Source organism: Hylaeus anthracinus, unplaced genomic scaffold (assembly GCF_026225885.1).
Source record: "Hylaeus anthracinus isolate JK02 unplaced genomic scaffold, UHH_iyHylAnth1.0_haploid 12001, whole genome shotgun sequence".
In the NCBI taxonomy this organism is placed as follows: domain Eukaryota; kingdom Metazoa; phylum Arthropoda; class Insecta; order Hymenoptera; family Colletidae; genus Hylaeus; species Hylaeus anthracinus.
Genome location: NW_026534348.1, coordinates 21607624 through 21625493, shown reverse-complemented (window position 1 = coordinate 21625493; position 17870 = coordinate 21607624). Strand labels below are relative to the sequence as shown.

The 17870-nt window shown below is 32.1% G+C and overlaps 3 protein-coding genes across 12 annotated transcripts in view; 1 reads left to right on the top strand and 2 right to left on the bottom strand.

Annotated features, from left to right (window-relative positions):
* The window catches only part of LOC128891250 (uncharacterized), a 256897-nt gene that overhangs the window by 177093 nt on the left and 61934 nt on the right, over nt 1–17870 (bottom strand). The gene's annotated exons all lie outside the window — the stretch shown is intronic.
* On the top strand, nt 9769–12052 carry LOC128890633 (uncharacterized). The gene is made up of 4 exons (XM_054149288.1): nt 9769–9996; nt 10654–10774; nt 10848–11055; nt 11768–12052. Exons 1-4 carry the CDS (start codon nt 9769–9771, stop codon nt 11952–11954), a joined length of 744 nt encoding a protein of 247 aa, XP_054005263.1. The 3' UTR covers nt 11955–12052.
* On the bottom strand, nt 12126–17791 carry LOC128891253 (nuclear transcription factor Y subunit alpha). Of its 6 annotated transcripts, none has more exons than XM_054150653.1 (7): nt 17478–17791; nt 14986–15300; nt 14789–14925; nt 14039–14212; nt 13860–13951; nt 13613–13754; nt 12126–13532 (listed from the first exon to the last, which is right to left on the bottom strand). In XM_054150653.1, exons 2-7 carry the CDS (start codon nt 15275–15277, stop codon nt 13461–13463), a joined length of 909 nt encoding a protein of 302 aa, XP_054006628.1. In that variant the 5' UTR covers nt 15278–15300; nt 17478–17791; the 3' UTR covers nt 12126–13460. The 6 variants fall into 6 exon arrangements, with proteins under 6 accessions (XP_054006628.1, XP_054006629.1, XP_054006627.1 ...); XM_054150654.1 differs by having other exon boundaries at nt 13613–13757; nt 14807–14925; nt 17478–17790; XM_054150652.1 differs by having other exon boundaries at nt 13613–13757; nt 14986–15295; nt 17478–17789.

Genomic DNA, 17870 nt, shown 5'->3' with positions numbered 1-17870 from the left:
GAACAAAAATGCGTATTTGAATATATTAAAAAGTAATTTACACAAAAGTGCTACACAAATGGGAATTTTAAACACATTTAAATTTTACCAGGACAATGACCCAAAACATAACGCACGCATCGTGCAAGAATATTTACTGTACAATTGTCCAAAAGTTTTACAACCACCACCTCAATTACCTGACCCTAATCCTATCGAAAATGTATGCAATGAACTAGAGGAATGTATCAGGACAACAACAATATCTTCAAAAGAAATGTTGAAACATCGGTTAAAAGAAGAATTGGACAAAATAACTATAGAATATTCAAAAAAAAATCATTAGCAATATTAAAACACATATTATTATAAAAATTAGCCTTAAAATAAATGGTTTCTAAAAGTGTCCGAATATTAAAGTAACGGAAAAATCAGACAATATTTTGTTTAAATCGTGTTATTTACCAACTACAGTAAGTTATGTAAATAAAACTTAGACTATTGTCTACTAAACATATACGTTAATATAATACTTGATTATGTTTTTTGCTTGTTTTGTTAGAAACGAAGTTATGATGTGATAATGTAAAAATCTCATAGTGTCCGAATATTAAAGTTACTCACTGTACATAATCCGACGCAGACAAAATGATAGCACACTTGAACTAGGTTTACATATTCTTCAGTGTTCCGTGAATTTGCATGAAGTTATTACGTTCAATTTCTAGAGCTTTGTTATATCGCTATCCTCGTAATGGGTCGTGACAAAAAGCTTAGTGAAAGTGTCATTAGTGTAATATTAGCTCTGCGGAAACAAAAGTTATCCATTACTCAAATTGCAAAAGAAATTAGTCGCACTTGAAGAGTTATTGTATAATTTGCTGAAATATACAAGTGCACATGAAAAAAATAAAAGTACAGGAAGGCCAGCAGCATTATCTGAACGCGATACACGAGCAATAATACGAGCTGCTTACAATTCTCGTGCTATTGCGAGAGAGATCGCTAAGAAAGCTGGCGTAAAAAGAAATATGCAAAATATTCGTCATGAAGACTCCAGACTAGGCATTATAAATCGGGCTAGAGTAATGACAAAACCATCACTAAACGTAAGACATAAGGAGTCACGGTTGTTATTTGCAAATGCACATGTACTTTGGAAGAAGACTTGTAGAAAAGTAATCTTTACGGATGCGAAGCGGTTCACCTTTGATGACCCAGACGGATGTACGTATTATTATTGCGTTGTTCGTAAACAACCACTAACAAAAATTCGACGTCAAAAGCGTGGAGATGGAGTAATGATTTGGGCTGTTAACGGATATTAAGGAAACACAAAAATTAAGTTTATTCGAAGCAAAATGAATAGCATTCGTTACCTTGAACTAATAAAAAATCAAATTTATACGTATGTAGAACGCATTGCTGTTACACCATATATGTATATCCCAGCAAGATAATGTTGCGATACATGCTGCTAAAATTATTAAGGAATATTTTTTTAAGGAGAATATTTCCACTCGTCAATGGCCGGCGCGCGCACCCGACCATAATATCATCAAAAATTGCTGGCCAATTCTTTTGCAAGCAGTGGAGATGAAAATCCGAGAGCCATTACAGAAAAATCAATAATCACTGCTCAAAAATAGTCCAAAGAGAGTTACTGTTTGGTGTGGATTTTGGTCGAAAGGCATAATCGGTCCATTCTTTTTTAAAAACGAGAATGAAGACGCAGTTATAGTGGATGCTGCACGCTATAATGAAATGGTTATTGATTATTTATGGCCGAAATTAAATGGAATCGACATAAGCAATGTTTATTTTCAACAACGCGTGAAAATATTCAGTTTATTGCTATCGAAATTTAATGGTCGATTAATTTCAAGTAATGGTGATATGAATTGGCCACTTTGATGGTGTGATTTGACCCCATTGGATTTTTTTCTTTTGGGTTATTTGAAACGTAAAGTTTATGCCAGCAAACCAGCAACAATTCATGACTTGAAAAACAACATTAGAAATGAAATTGGTGAATAAAACGAGCAAATATGCCAAAATGTTATTGAAAATGTTAACTTTCAAATTGATGTCGGTAAACATGGTCGTGATGGTCATTCAACAGATATCGTTTTCCGCACATAATTATCATAGATAATACCTGATAATTAAATAAAAACACTAATAAAATTAAAAAGAGTATCTATTTTATTTAAAAAAAACTTCCTATAGTCTATTTTGGATAACCCTGTATGTAAAATTGTAATTTATTAACTTATTTTTTATAAACAATGACATTCTACATATTTTCGGAAATCTCTAGAATAGATAGATTACAAAAAAAATAGCTATTTGTGTAAGTTGAGAAATTAACAAGAAAAAAACAAGATTCTATGAAGATTACATTGAAGATTAGATAGATCAATCATTTTAATCTTCATAGAGAATAAATTCGAATCATTGACACATTTTTTAAGGATCACTTTAATCACAAACTAAAATACAAGAGATTATTTTTTGCCTACGTTACAATATCAGGAGACCGATCATTCCATGCAATGCAAACAGTATCTTATACACACCTCGTTATAATAATAGTATAGATTATAGATACTTAAATAATAAATGATAAATATTAGAGTATTTCATATAATTCCAGTATAACAACTTTTGAAACATTTATTTGTACAAAGTAAAATTAATTACACATCTAGTTAAAGCATATACTACATAGATATCAGGTATTATATACTACTAGATATTATATTAGATATTAGTGTACTATTTTTATATATTTTCACTTCAAAATGAACTCTTCATCTATTATGTAAGCAAATGATAATACCCAGAATTTGTTATCGTTATGTGAAGCGATAATTTTCAAGACATGTATTGATTAAAATGATTTCATGTGTACAAAATACTCCAAAAATTGAGTTTACCTAATCGCAATCATCTCATTAGCCTTCACATGTTTCTTCGTAATCCAAATGAAATACACGAACTCACCGAAACTATCATGAATCGTAGTACTGTTTGCGCTTCTGCTGTGCACCTGTTTAGTTTGTATACCTGTTTAGTTTGCACACCTGTGCATTTGTAATTAACCCCGAAGTTTATTTACCTACTGCGAGTACACACGCCTAACTGAAATTTCGCCTGTCTCAATATTCGCTACTATTATCTTTACTCTCGTTCGTTAACTTTCCGAATTTATTATCCTGTTCAGGTCGCAGATACGCCTAATGTTGTCTACGTTTTATTTTTTAATAACCTCGTTATGGAATATTAATCTTTCTTTTCATCAAGCAACGAAAGAACGTGAATAAGTCAGGAATAACGATTCACGCATTTCCACGTTATTTGCATTTATATAGAGATGCGCACGAGATGAGATAAATCTCAATCTCGTCTCGATCTCGCATCTTGAAATCGAATGCGAGATCGAGATTACTTGTAACATTCTAGGTCGATATAGGAATTCAGCATGTCGAGATTTGGGCAAGATCAAGATTATTTCAAATTCTCGTCGAGATCTCGACAAAATACATATTTTATTATATTGCCGATCGCCAACACATATCACGCCGTGACTGCTGCGCTAAAAACGATGCCACACACTAAGTTACTCAAAAGAAACGTAATTGGTCGGTGACTGAAATCATAAACTAGTTACTTATTGGTTAGTAATGATTTTGAACATTTTTAGATAAAGCATCTACCGCTGTCCGCGCGGTGTAATATTAAAGTAAAGTCATAGTCTCGGGCATTGCTTGAACAAATATAGTTAATAATTAATGTAATTATTGTCAAAAATTAATTTTTAGTTATTCCAGCTAACAGATATAACGATATAGAAAAATTTCCCACGATTACTGTGTTCGATGAATACTTATACTGAACCGTGATCCTTATTAATATTTAATCGAAGACTGAATGTTACTATATGCATTGTAAATATTCAATTAATTCGGAGATGTACATGTTTAATGCATTTTAAAGTTTCAGATTATTACACCAATCTTTGTCGAGAATATAATATTTCCGAACATGAAAAGTTGAGAATAAAATTTAAATAAGTAATCGTAAGAAATTTTTCTACATTTTAATATTTATTGATTGGAACAATTAAAACTTAATATCTCCGACATAAATAAACATATATAGTATATACAGCATCATTCAGTGTTCGATTAAACATTAATAACAATAACGGTTCAGAATAAGTATTCATTCGAGACATTAATTGTGAGAAATTTGTCAATATTCTAATATCTATTGATTGAACCAACTAAATATTAATTTCTGACAATAGTTACATTAATTATTAACAATAATTGTTTAAACCGAGAATACAACTTTTCTGTAATATTAATGTTTTGCAAATTGTTTTCTCGATGGATCTTGTAATAAGATCTTTAGATATAAAAAGTGTAAAGTGTAAAATGAGATTAGATTTAGATTAGCAGGAATATAATTAGTTTTCTGAAAAATTCATTTGTATAAATTATGTATTACATTAATATATTTTTATTGCAAAATGTTAAAAAATTTTCACGACAATTTGTCTATTTAAACTACAGTTGAAACTACGGAATACGTATTTTCTGAAATTTTGTTTTCTTCCATTACATAAAATTATCATACTTGTAATGTACTTGCATTCTGTGCGAAATGGAATCCTTAAACCCGTATAATCTAAGAACTGGAAAACTTGTATATCGTTCCTAATTATACAAAGATATGTATTATAAGTGACGATATTCAATTCTTTAGTAATATATTCCGAGAATGTTTCCACATTTTTAAATTTTGATTCCAATTCTATAAGTCGAAAGTAGTGAAGCAACCGTTGAACTTCGTTTGTTCGGAATATAAACGCGTTCCTCTCAAAAAATAAAATAATTCGAAACTGTATTGTTTATTTTTCTAATAAAGACATACACTAGTCGACATAATTATAAGACACCCCTAAAAATATTGGTTTAGGTACTTAATAATGTAGTTATATTAAAATACACTTCGTCAAAAGAAAATGGTTTATTTTTTAATAACAACTTCATAAATTTTGCGAAAAATGATAAAACATTTCTAATTTATTCGAAAAATAATACAATTTCGATTGAACATAATTATAAGACACTGCTTAAAAGAAAAAGAGAATGTACAAAAGTTCTGAAAATTTATACACATTTTGAAGTACTAATAATGTGTAGAGCCTCCTTTATTTTGAACAACTTCGATCATTCGTTTCGGTAGACTTTTAAATAAATGTTTTATATTCTTTTGATCTAAGTCTTCCCAACCTTTCAGATTTGCTACCTTCAAATCATTAAGACTATTCTATTGTTTGCCACCTTCGTATAGTCTTCTACTCAACTGACCCCACACATTTTCTATAATATTGAGATCCGGAGACCGTGCTGGCCAATTTAAAATTGGTGAATTTTGAGCATGAAAATAATTTTTTACAACTTTAGCTGTATGAACAGCTGTATTGTCCTGCTGGAATATGAAATGTTCACCAGCCACTCTTTCAGCATGATTCTGAATCTGCTCTTGTACTAGTTTTGAATAACCAGTAGCTTTCATTCTGCCATCAATGGACTTGATTTCGGTCTTCCCATTATACCCGATGGCTGCCCATAACATCACAGATCCTCCACCACATTGACGGCGACTTAAAATTCTTGCTTCTTTTCGTAAATCGTGAAAATAGTATTTCCAACCATCAGGTCCATCTAAATTCATTTTCTTTTCATCAGTAAAAAGCACTTTCCGCCATTTTTTCTTTCACAGTAGGCGATTAAGAGCAAAATCCAGTCGACGTTGTTTGTGTACTATCGACAAAGGTGATTTAACAGCAAACTTTTTTCGTTTCAGATGATGTGTCTTTTGTATAACTCTTTTTACAGTCTTTACAGATACTTTTAACCCACATCTACTAAAATTTGCCTAGGTGTAAGAGCTGAATTTGATGCACACCTTAAAACTGCTCTTTTATCTCTTAAAGTAAGAGATGATTGTCTTCCAGATCTCTTCTTTTTTCCGTAATTTCTTAGATTATTTAAAAAATTACGAATTACACACATACTTCTTTTCATTTTTGGTGACATTTGTTTTAAATTCTCTCCTTTTGCTCTTCTTTGAAAGATTTCTATTTTTTCCTCTTCAGTTAGAACTTTATGTTTTTCTATTTTATACTAAGAAAATCACTATAATAGAGAATTCACAGTACGAAAAACACGAATACATTTAGATTCAACGACTGTCTGTAGTCGAGTAACATTAATGTCTTATAATTTTGTCCTACAGAAGAAACCAAACATTACAATTGTTGGAAATGCTTCGACGCTTTGTGTTTGTTTACATTGTGATGGAGTTCGCGAATAATACTCCTTCATCCCATCATCATTTACGCTACGTATACAAGCTTATACATACTTTTTTTTTTAAATAAATGGGGTGTCGTATAATTATGTCCATCAGTGTATTCTGAACATAATATCAGTAAACAGGTTTGACAAGATTCTCCAATATCCTTATCCAAATCTCTATTCCTCTCTAACTCCTCCCGCGTCCATCCCCTGCTCTCAAAGAACTTTTCCCTCTCAAAATGAGCGCTTTACAAAGCGTAAAAAAACTCTTTGTCTTAAGAACCGATTGACGTATCAATGTACCAGTAGTCTCATTCGATTCAGGATTAAAAATCACATATTTAATATAATTGCAGCTAAAGTTGTTGTATTTAATATACTAGAAACGTATTGTTGAATGTACCGCAGAAAATTGTCGATAGTTTTACAATTGACAAGAAATATCTTTTGAGTCCCAAGTTGTCCCACGTACGCGCTAATTTTAGTTATCGGTGGCTATTTTTCAACCCTCTAGAAAAAGCAGATAAAAAAACTTGTGACGAGGGAAGAAACAGTAAGCAAGGGACACCAACAAGGATGCAGCTACATATAACAGGGAAATTCGATGTCGTGTCCTAATTGGCGTTTATAGTACACGAGGGTGCCATGCTTCAACTCTTGTTATATCGCTTCCATAATGAGCCACGAGAAATTGGAGAATCATTAGCCACCAAATGGAAATTTTTTTTTCAGTCAAACCAATTGATTTCCTCTAACAAGGAGAGGCCACAAACTAGGGGTCACCGATTTGAATTAGCTTTTAACACAGTATAGTACTCTACTTAGGAGAGTATTTGAGCAAAGGGGCAAAGCTCGCTACTTCAGCGTTTTTGAGAAAAATTAATTTAAAAAATATGACGCCACTTAGCTTCTTATCTTCAGTTCCTTTAGAATAGTTCACAAGATGACAGCGTAGTTAAGTCCCCTTCAGGCTTGAGTTCGATTCTCGTCTAGTATGAATTTTTTTCTAATTTTTTTTTTAATTTAACGTTACCTTAAATATTTATTCCTGTAAAATTATATTAAATTGACCGACAATTTTGTTTCTTGTTTAAAAATTTTGCAATATTTTTCAGGAAACTTGTTTCTTACTTGCACACATAACGTAAGCAGTTGAAAGATTTCAAAACCAAACTAAGTTCCGAATAGCAAAATTTAATCTCGACCGTGTAATCAATGCGGATCAAATAGATTGTCGATACCAGATGACATATATGTATAATAAATCGTTGGAGTCCCAGGGAGTTAAAAGCGTTTTCGTAAGAAGGAAAGAGCTTAAACAAATTAACGCCTTCATACACCGCACAATACAGTGTAACTGCTTCAGGAAAACTGCTTCCCTTACAAGGGAACATATCCAATTGTCACAGGTCGATTTTGATAAAATTTACGTGGTAGGTATTAGGTTGTCCCAAAAGTTTCTTTCGTAATTTCCACTCAATTATTTTGTGTGGGAGTGCTTATATAAATAGACAATCTAATTTCTTAGATATTGATGTTGTAATAGTAATGGAGCAAAATGAATCGTACACAATTCAATAATGTAACATTAGACATAAAATATTGTGTATGTATTACTTATTAATAAAACGAAAGAAACTTTTGGGACAACCTAATAGTTCTCAAAAAAATATTTGACACGTATTTTTTTTATCGGCAATCGTCCATATTGAAGAGGTGAAAATAGCCCCTAAAGATGGGGGTGAATACCATGTTTTTTTAAATATCTTGAAAACTAGACAAGCTAGGACAATAATTTTTTTTCAAAAATATGCGTTTTTGAATGGGTAATTTACTCATGCCAAAAGAAATTATTTATTTAATTATTTAAATAATTTATTTTTGAAAAAATATCTTCTGTTAATTTATGTTACTAAATATTGTTTCTCATTCATGAAAATTTATATGCGTAAACTACAGGTTAAAATTCAGGATGCATGTTTTTGGACATATTGATTTTCACCATATAACAATAATTATATTAACCCTTTATCTACCGGGCTATTTAGAAACAGTCTTTAATGCAAAAAAGAATTTTCTACAGTAGCATATGCCAATTTAGGCTGCCATTAATTCCTTCATACTATTACTAGGTAAATTGAAAGCCAAGTCTGTTTCCAAAAACTGAACATCGTAAGTAGACAATCAGTAAATAAATTCGAAAAGCTAAATACTGGAATTAAAAAGCCTATAAATAGGCTCCCGGTAAATAAAGTGTTAAATGGGGAATTCCTTCTTCCGTGCCAAAAATGTGGCTTCTTTATCATTTTTTTTTTTACATAAAGTATGCATGATTTCAATTTGAAACTTTATACACGTCTCTAGTATTATTTTAGAAAGATGTACAAATTTTTATGGAAAGATTTATCGACAAATATAAATGTTACAGCCCGTTGTCCATGACGCCGTAATGAAAAGATTGACCGTTAGTTGACTTGATTTCCATCGTTTAATATTGTTAACAACGAGAGATGGTATCGAACAATCAAATAAAATGTCGTTAACGTGTCTTTTTTTTACTCAGAATCCTTCATTAGTTCAATTTCCATCAATTAGTTAATAATTTATTGGTATCTCCATTGATGATAAATAGTAGTATAGTAGTACATAGAACAATAGTAACTCTCAAGGATCATTCTTGTCACGATTTTTTTAGTTATTAAGCAATCATCAAGGATTTCAGTGAGAATTTTCGCTTCGCTCGATTGTTTGTTACATTCTATAAATGAATTATTAACTTTTACGACTCGTATAGAGGATAGTATAGATCGTTGCAACATTCAAGAAAAATTTCTATTACGATCTCGATTTTTATTAAATGTTCAACAAAGATTTCAGTCTTGACTACACGTTACTTCGTTAGAAATATTCGCTTTACTTTATGGTTTGCCAACTTTTTGCATATAAATAATGGACCTTGGTACTCGTAAAAGACAGTATAGATTATTAGCAACATTCAAGAACCGTCGTTGATACGATTTCGATTGAAATTAAACAGTTATAAACGTTTTTCAGCGATTAGTATGTGCAAAATTTAAATTTCGCGCTGGTGGCGCCATCTAGCAGTTGAATCAGGGAACCAACCAAGGTCCATTATTTATATGCAGAAAGTTAACAAACCATAGAGTAAAGCGAATATTAATATTTAAGTATTGGAATAGTAGTTGAATTATGTTGACAGAATATTTGAATCACTGAAGTGAGATTGATTGTGAGATATTTCCTTTTGCTACTTTTTTCTTCTTTTATACAGGCATTAAAATTCACCGATTTTCATCGCCAACTTCAGAATTTTTATTAACCTTTATGTACAATTTCATCTACGTTCTCCACAAGAAACTTTCACGATATACATATTTTGAAACGACAAAAAAGAATGTTTATGGAAATAGAAGACGAAACACGCGATTTTGTAACAATTTACAGAAAAGACTTTTTAGGGAGAGAAACGAAAAAACGAAGAGAATACAGGCCACAACGCAAGTATCCCCTACCCCTCAATATCTTAAACGGACCCTATAGAAAATGTCTAAACACTCGTCAACAAAATTTTTCGTTACCTGTAAATGAACAAAGCGAGGACCCTCAAGAATATTTAAATAAGGTAAAGAAGATATAACGATCGTTTATTGTGTTAATTATCATACACTGCATTCGATCGAGTAATTAAATTATTGAAAATATTGCCCATTTCTGCTGTAAACTATCAAGTAAAAATATTCAACCAGCATACACTGAATCTTGTTCAAATTTATATTGGAGGTAGTTTTCATCAAAATAATTGATACGTATTATTTTTATTAACAATCGTCCATATCGAATAAGAACAGCACCTAAAATGGGGTATGAAAAATGTTTTTTTTTAAATAACTTGGAAATAGAGGAGCTAGGACAAAATTTTTTAAATTAAACGTCTTCGATTGAGTAGTTCACTCGTGCAAGAAATAATGTATTCTTTAAAGAATATATTCTTTTTTAAATTGTTAAAAAATCTTCGAAATAATTATAATTTCTCACTATATATATTAAGGAAAGTAACAGGTAAATCGTTGATCAACTGAAGATTAATATTGGCCAAAACCAAAATATCACATTATCGTTGCTACGTACGAACAACAACCAACCACACGTTCACTAAATATTAATTTGGAATTTAACAAAATATTTCTGGTCAAACAACTATATTTTTTAATAAAAAACAATAATAATTCTAATAATTTATTTTAATAATATAATTTAAATAATCTATGAAAATATTCAGATTAGAAACGAGCATCCACTGTTAAAAAAAATCTTTCCGGAAGTTGCGCCGAACGAAAATGTGATCGAAGAGAAGGAAAATCGGATCACGCAAACTATATATCATACGGATTATTCAAAAGGTTTTTAATGTGTTTTGTACATACATCACTGATTCAATTTACATGTAATGATTGAAAAATTTATGAAAATTAGGCGATTATTCGTCACGCATAAAAATATATGGGAAGTGGAAAGACATCCATTTACCAGACGATTGGATCATATCGGAAACGATTCAAAGAAAATCTTATAGGAATCCATGGAAAATTGCTACCGAAAATTTGTTGCTTATTTCCCGAAGTGAAAAACCACCGGATAATCTAAAACCGAGTCAAAAAGAAAGAGAAATCCTCCGTATAAGGTAAGTAACTAAAGTACACAGGTTAAACTTGTTTTCAATATTTCATTATTGCATATTTCTTACGTTATAAAAACATTTTTACCATACCTTTCACAACATGTAGAGTATTTATACACAAATAAATGTATTTAAAATTTACAATGGGTGTAGAAAGTATTCGTACACCGATCAATTTCCAAAAAACTGTGTAAAATTGTAATTTATTAACTTATTTTTTATAAACAATGACATTCTACATGTTCTAGGAAATCTCTAGAATAGATAGATTACAAAAAAAAAATAGCTATTTATGTAAGTTACGAAATTAACAAGAAAAAAGCAATTAATCGATAGAAATGTTGAAGCAATAAGTATTCGCACAACTGTTTAAAAGTACTTTCCTGGAAATTTGAAGTTTTCTAATTCGCACGGAGCAATAAACTAATGTATTTACGTTACAAACTCTGCTGTAAATGGTTCGTCATAGGAATCGTACAAATACTAATTGCTTCTATAATTTTATCCATTTTTCGCGTTTTTTTGTTAATTTCACAAATTATATTAACTAGTAAATGTTGTTTGGACTATATCTATCTGAGAGACTTACGAGAATATGTAAAATATCATTGATTATACAAAAGGAAGTTAAAAAACCACAATTTCAGACAAAAGTTTTTTGGGAAATTTATCGGTGTACGAATACATTCTACACCCACTGTATTTACTCTTCTAGAACTGGTGATACGGAATACAATGCTACGATCGATGCTACGGGAAGTAAAATAATAGACGAATGCCTGTTAGGAGCACCTTTGCCAGTCGAACCGAACATGTATGTTACAGAGCCAGACAGTTCACTGTCAGAATGCTCTAAAGTTTTAACAGAAAAGAAGATTGCACTTCCATCTAATGTATTTTAATAAAAAGTAGAAGAACATACGTACGGAAAATGGTTCAAAGTAAGGTATGGAAGAAACAAATAACTGTCTTAAATGTACGTATTCCACAGGAAAATCAGAAAAATCCTGTGAAAAATAATAGGTTCGAGATTTAAACTATACGTGAAAGGTTATATTAAATAAATCACCAAATATAAATTATTACAAAACACAACTCATGTCGATTTACTTGTATATACTTAGATCCATTACAAATATATTATTTCCTATTTTCACCCAACTTAACTATTACTTTACAATTGTTCACATTCACGCTGAGCATATTATTATATTTCGTGTAAATCTTACATTTATAATTTTACAGTTATTTACAAGTTCGACTTGTTACAGAACATTTAAAAATATCTTGTGAATGTGAAACGATTTCTATATTTATCTTTACATTCCCCAATGAAGCTACTGCAGATTTACTCATGTGGAATATCGTAAAAATCACTCTCAAAGAAAATTAATTAGATTAATCTCTCAATATTCTAAAGCCGTTATTTTAATGGAAATTTGTATAGCCATACATTTCTTGCAAAATCATCGTGGTGAATTTAGAATACACTAAAATAAAACGAGTATCAATATTCCATAAATCTTTGAAACCTTTTAATCGACATAAAAGAATTATTTATTACAATATATTTTAAAATATTTTGATTACTACTTACATTCAATAAATATTACACCTCGATCGATCAAAATATTATCATTTCAAGGTGAAACACGTTATTTACAATAAGCCACTGAAATATGAGTAACTTCTTAAAAATATTCTTAAAAATTAACTATTCCCCATAAATTTTTACATTATACTAAATTAATTGTACTCACACTCAAAATTGTACAAAAAATCTCATCAGTGCGCTCTCTCTCTCTCTCTCTCTCTCTCTCATTCTCGACCGCTTCCTAGTTCATCATTGCAATGGAAGTTGAAGATTAATTCATTATAAAATCTATTCTACAAATGGTACCCAACACGTAATAATAAATTATAGTTCAGTCTCTCAATCCAATGTAGCGATACGTATGTTCTTCGAAATTTTACAAGTATTAAAAATCTTACATTCGATATGTTACATTGCAAATTTCGTATGTACACAATATATTGTTAACAATAACTGAATTACAATATATTATTCAACAAAATATCGTAATATGATAGTATTTAAATTTTCATTCAGTTTTCCGTTGCACCGCGACATAATACTATGCAATAATATTATCAGTAAGTTTTAGGCTACATACAAAGAAAAGCTAAAAAAATATATGACCAACACTTTTACAAACATATTATATACATCTTTGATAACACTTCGCAGTTTCTTACCCTCAACAACTGCTTACACTACATCTCCTATCAGAGAGTATTATTTACAAAATGTTCTTTGAAGACTGGCGCAAATATAAGTAGGATTTGATCATTGACACACTTTCCTTTTTCATTTATATTACCGGCGCTCATCGTATTTAAGTATTTATTTACATTAAGCGATTGTTCGAGGTAACAATGTCATCTTCAGAGATCATATCCTGAAGAGGTATACCTGGTTTCTGTAAGAGGTGTTTAAAAATGCTTAGTAGAAGAGTCTCGGTGCTTTTTAGTATAAACAATAATAGGCACTTGCACTTACTTCGATAACAATGGTAGAGGCCATATTATCTGTGTCATGATACTGTACTCCTACGTTTGCTGCTGCTATTGCTATAGTACGAACGGTATTGGTGCTGGTCGAAGTTGAGATGTGCTGGGTAATCATGGAGTTTTCATTTGTTCTACTGGAACCATTACACTCTTATATGCGTAAAATAATGAATGAGATACTGTGCTTTCTTTATAGCTAAAATAATTGAAATAATAAGTTACATATAGAGACTTACTTCCGCTTCTTTACTTGACCAGAATGAAAACGACCACCTTCGCCACGAATTCTGTTCATTGCGTGTCGATGGCGAGACTCGTGGAGATATTTCTGCGAAAAAGATTGATTTGATAAATTTAATAAAAAAAAACACAATGCGATGTTAATTACATAATAAAAAACGAAACATAAACTTACCGGTCTTTCCTTAGGTATTTTTCCTTCAGCTTCTAATTTAGCACGGGCCTGTCGACGTTTTAATATACGTCTATATTGTTTAGCATTTACATATAAAGGTTCTTCTTCAAAAACCTCGGCATTAGGTAATGCTACTCTTTGAAATTGTGTCTGCCCACTATTACCAGGTACCATCTAAGTAACAAAAATTGGAGCATTGCATTGTTAATCATTCCACAGAAATTCTTCATTATATTATCTTTTGATTATTTCGCGTAGTATAAATTGTAAATCCAATATTTGTTCGTCTATAGGATATTGTTCACAATGAAAAAATAAATTTTGATTTTTTTATTTCTTTTTTACTTTCCTTTCTATAAAATCCTTATTTATCTCTCTTGCCTATTTTCTTATTTTGTAATAATAATCTTTTTATGCCCTTCGCAATGTTATTCACATATATTTTCAAATTTATATCATCTATGTTTTAGGATTCATATACAGTTTTTCTTGAAGAGAACTTCCAAAGAATATCAAATTTACAATTTATACAACATATCGTTAAATTTTTTAATAGAAACATCAATTTATATAAACTTCCTAAGTATATACGAAATATATTTTTAAATATTATATTATAATATTATTTAAAAATAAAAACATCAAAATAAGAATGCATCATGTTTACAGTACTGTTGCTCCATAATCACTACAAGTCAGTATAATATATTTACACAGACTATGTGAGTGAAAGAGACATTCTAATAGTACCATGACAACGTTTCCTGCCTGAGATGCTGCTGCAGTAGGACTTGCCAAAGGTTGGACCGGTGTTGTGGCTGCAGCAGTGGTTGTCGTCTGCGATGTTGTTCCAGCAATTTGCATAAGATTTCCATTGAGATTAATCACTACAAATAGCAATGAAATTGAAATATGACCTTTATAATATAATCAATCAACTATTGTACCTGTAGGTTGGGCTTGTTGAACTTGGCCCTCTAATTGAACTGGTTGATAAATGTATGTTTGTCCATCCGGAGTTTGGATGATTTGTGGTGTCTGCGGTTGTTGTATCACGATCTGTTGACCTGTACTAGTTAAACTAGACACTGGTACAACTTGTATTTGTCCATTAGGTGCAGCTACTTGTATGGCTTGTGGCAACATCATCGCTTGACCACCTTGTCCCATTTGAACAACCTGAACAGTTCCGCCGGCACTGCCAACGACAACTGCCTGCCCTTCTCCCAATTGATCCATTGCCAGTCCTCCCTATGTCTATACTATACAGAAAATATTGTGTTAGAACAAAATAATGAATTAACATCAAATGCTAGCTTCATCAATAGAAACTCTCTAACAGAGAAAGAACAACAAAATAATATACAATGCACTCTTGAGTTACATGAATTGGTATACATATTTTTGTTTCTTTGATTATTTCGTTGTAAAGAAATATACCTGTTCAACTTTAATTAACCTTTGTAACAAACATTAAATATCAAATGTAACATAAAGAGAAAGAAAGATTAGTCCTGGCAACAAGTTTAACTCTAATTTTTAACATAGGACTGATCTTTTTTTCTCTTTGTAATACATTGTACTTATATGCTACAAGTTATTTAGAAATTTATTAAATGAATTAACTGTGTAAGATAAGGACTTACTGTACATATACCTAAATTTTATAAAATATGGTAAGTGAAATAAGAAAGCTGCTGTCTTAGCCAAATGCAACATAAGCAAATACAAGTAATATTTTCTATGTCAAATCTAGAAGTTACGTTTCCAAGGGAATCATCAGTTTCATAGGATACAAATATATAGCTTGCGATCCATCGATAAAGATTACTGATGTAGACTGTACACTGGGATCTGAAAGGCCACATGTGAACTGTTAGATAGTTGACAGAAAATCAAACAGCAAACATTATCTTTCGTTAAGAATGTCTTAAGGAAAAGGAACAGGGAAGGACAAAAAATGGTAAAGAAAGGATAGAGTATGGCATACGAAATGGATATAGTCAGGAAGGGATTAGGAGATTGAGAGGGGAGAGTGATAGAGTAACTCTGGAACTAGTGAACAGGGATAGGGAAAATCAGGAACAAGTGCAATTTAACCAAATAAGAGAAGCTAAATATAACAGTAGGTATAGATATTTATTTACGGGACAGAGGCCTGAGTATCTAAGGAAAGATGGAAGACTAAACAACCAAAGTTTGATGGCAAAGGCGAGGTGCGGAAATTTAGAACCATGGAATAGATACTGGCTTGAGTGTGAGGAGAGGAGGTACGAGTTTTGTGGAAGGGGACAAGGATCTCTGAAGCACTATTTAGCAGATTGCAACAAGCGGGAAAATTTTAGAGGCCAGGTTTAATGTAAGGAATATAGATTGGATAAGGAAATTAGTAAACAGGAAGGATAAAAGTACAAACTACAATTAGTAACATATGTTCAGAGGAGAGAAGCAAAGAGAGGGTATGTAATCGCGTGGTGTGACGAATGTAATGTAGCAGGGTGGATGGATGTGTGAGTATACAGAATGTAAAACCAAGTCCCATTTCTGGGCCAAAAGGCTGAAATTAATAAACTTACTACTACTACATTATCTTTGGTTATGCAAAAATTGATTTTTAAGAAGTATGCACCTTATTCTTAATAGCATGTTCAATATCTTCTGTGGATTTCAGAGATATTAGCAGAATATGGCTCATAAAATAACTTCTTTGGCATCAATAAAGAATAGTAATATGATTAGACTGAAAAGTACTTCATTTTTTCAAAATTTTAGATATGGGGTGTATTGGTCGAACCTAGCGTATGTGTAGACGCATACAAGAACGATTGTATACGCACACATGATATCCTATATAATACTATGAATCACATACAAAAACTGTCGACATTATTCGATGGAACGCAGATAGATAAAAGCGATGCTTGGATTCGAAACGAAAAGGTTAGATTCCCAAAGGAATCGGTATGATGGAAGGCAATTCGCGCGGTTCGCGATCATCGATAAAGATCGCCAACGTGGCCAACACATCGAGGTCCGAGGGCCCACGTGCAGAACGTTAAATACGCGGGATAGAGAATCGAGGCCAGGCAGCAATCATCACCTTCTATCGCGCAGAAATCGTTTCCGAAGGATATCGTATCCTGTTCTTGGCGGCATGATTAACCTCGTGTCCCCACGATGCTTAACGTCTGTGGATAGGAAACGAAGGACGAAACGACCGTGCAGTAGACGGAACGCGACGTGCTCGATAACGAATGACGCGAATTTCGCACAAGAAACGCTCGTCTCGACAAACATGGCCGTGCTGAAAGGGTTTTTCAACGTCGTGAATGGACGGGCTCGCACTTGAAACAGTTCACGGAACGAAAACGCGGTTAATCGTACAACCGTGCGCGACCGAACGCGTACACCGCTGATGTTTGATAATTTGTGGACTTACATTGGATATTTTCGTGGGCACTTTCCCAATGATTGGTCGGCAAATTGAGGACCAATGGTCGGCGATAGAGAGTCCTCGGCTCTTGTGTATTGGTGGCACTGAACGGGGGGACCTGCCAGTACGATAGCAGCCCGATGCCAGACCGGTCGATGCCCCTCCGCTACACGACGCGCCCAACCAATCTACTGGCTTGACTTATCCCCACCATCTGCTTCCCGCGCTTTCGTCAAACTTCCCGCGTTCCTCGCAGCTTTTTTCCCGCTACTATTTAAATCGATACCCGGTACAAATTCTACAACCTGTATAAATTACGTACAAGTTATAACAAATTATACAAAATATACAAATTACGTACGATGTAGAAGCTATCTCTCGCTTAAAGATAGAATTTTA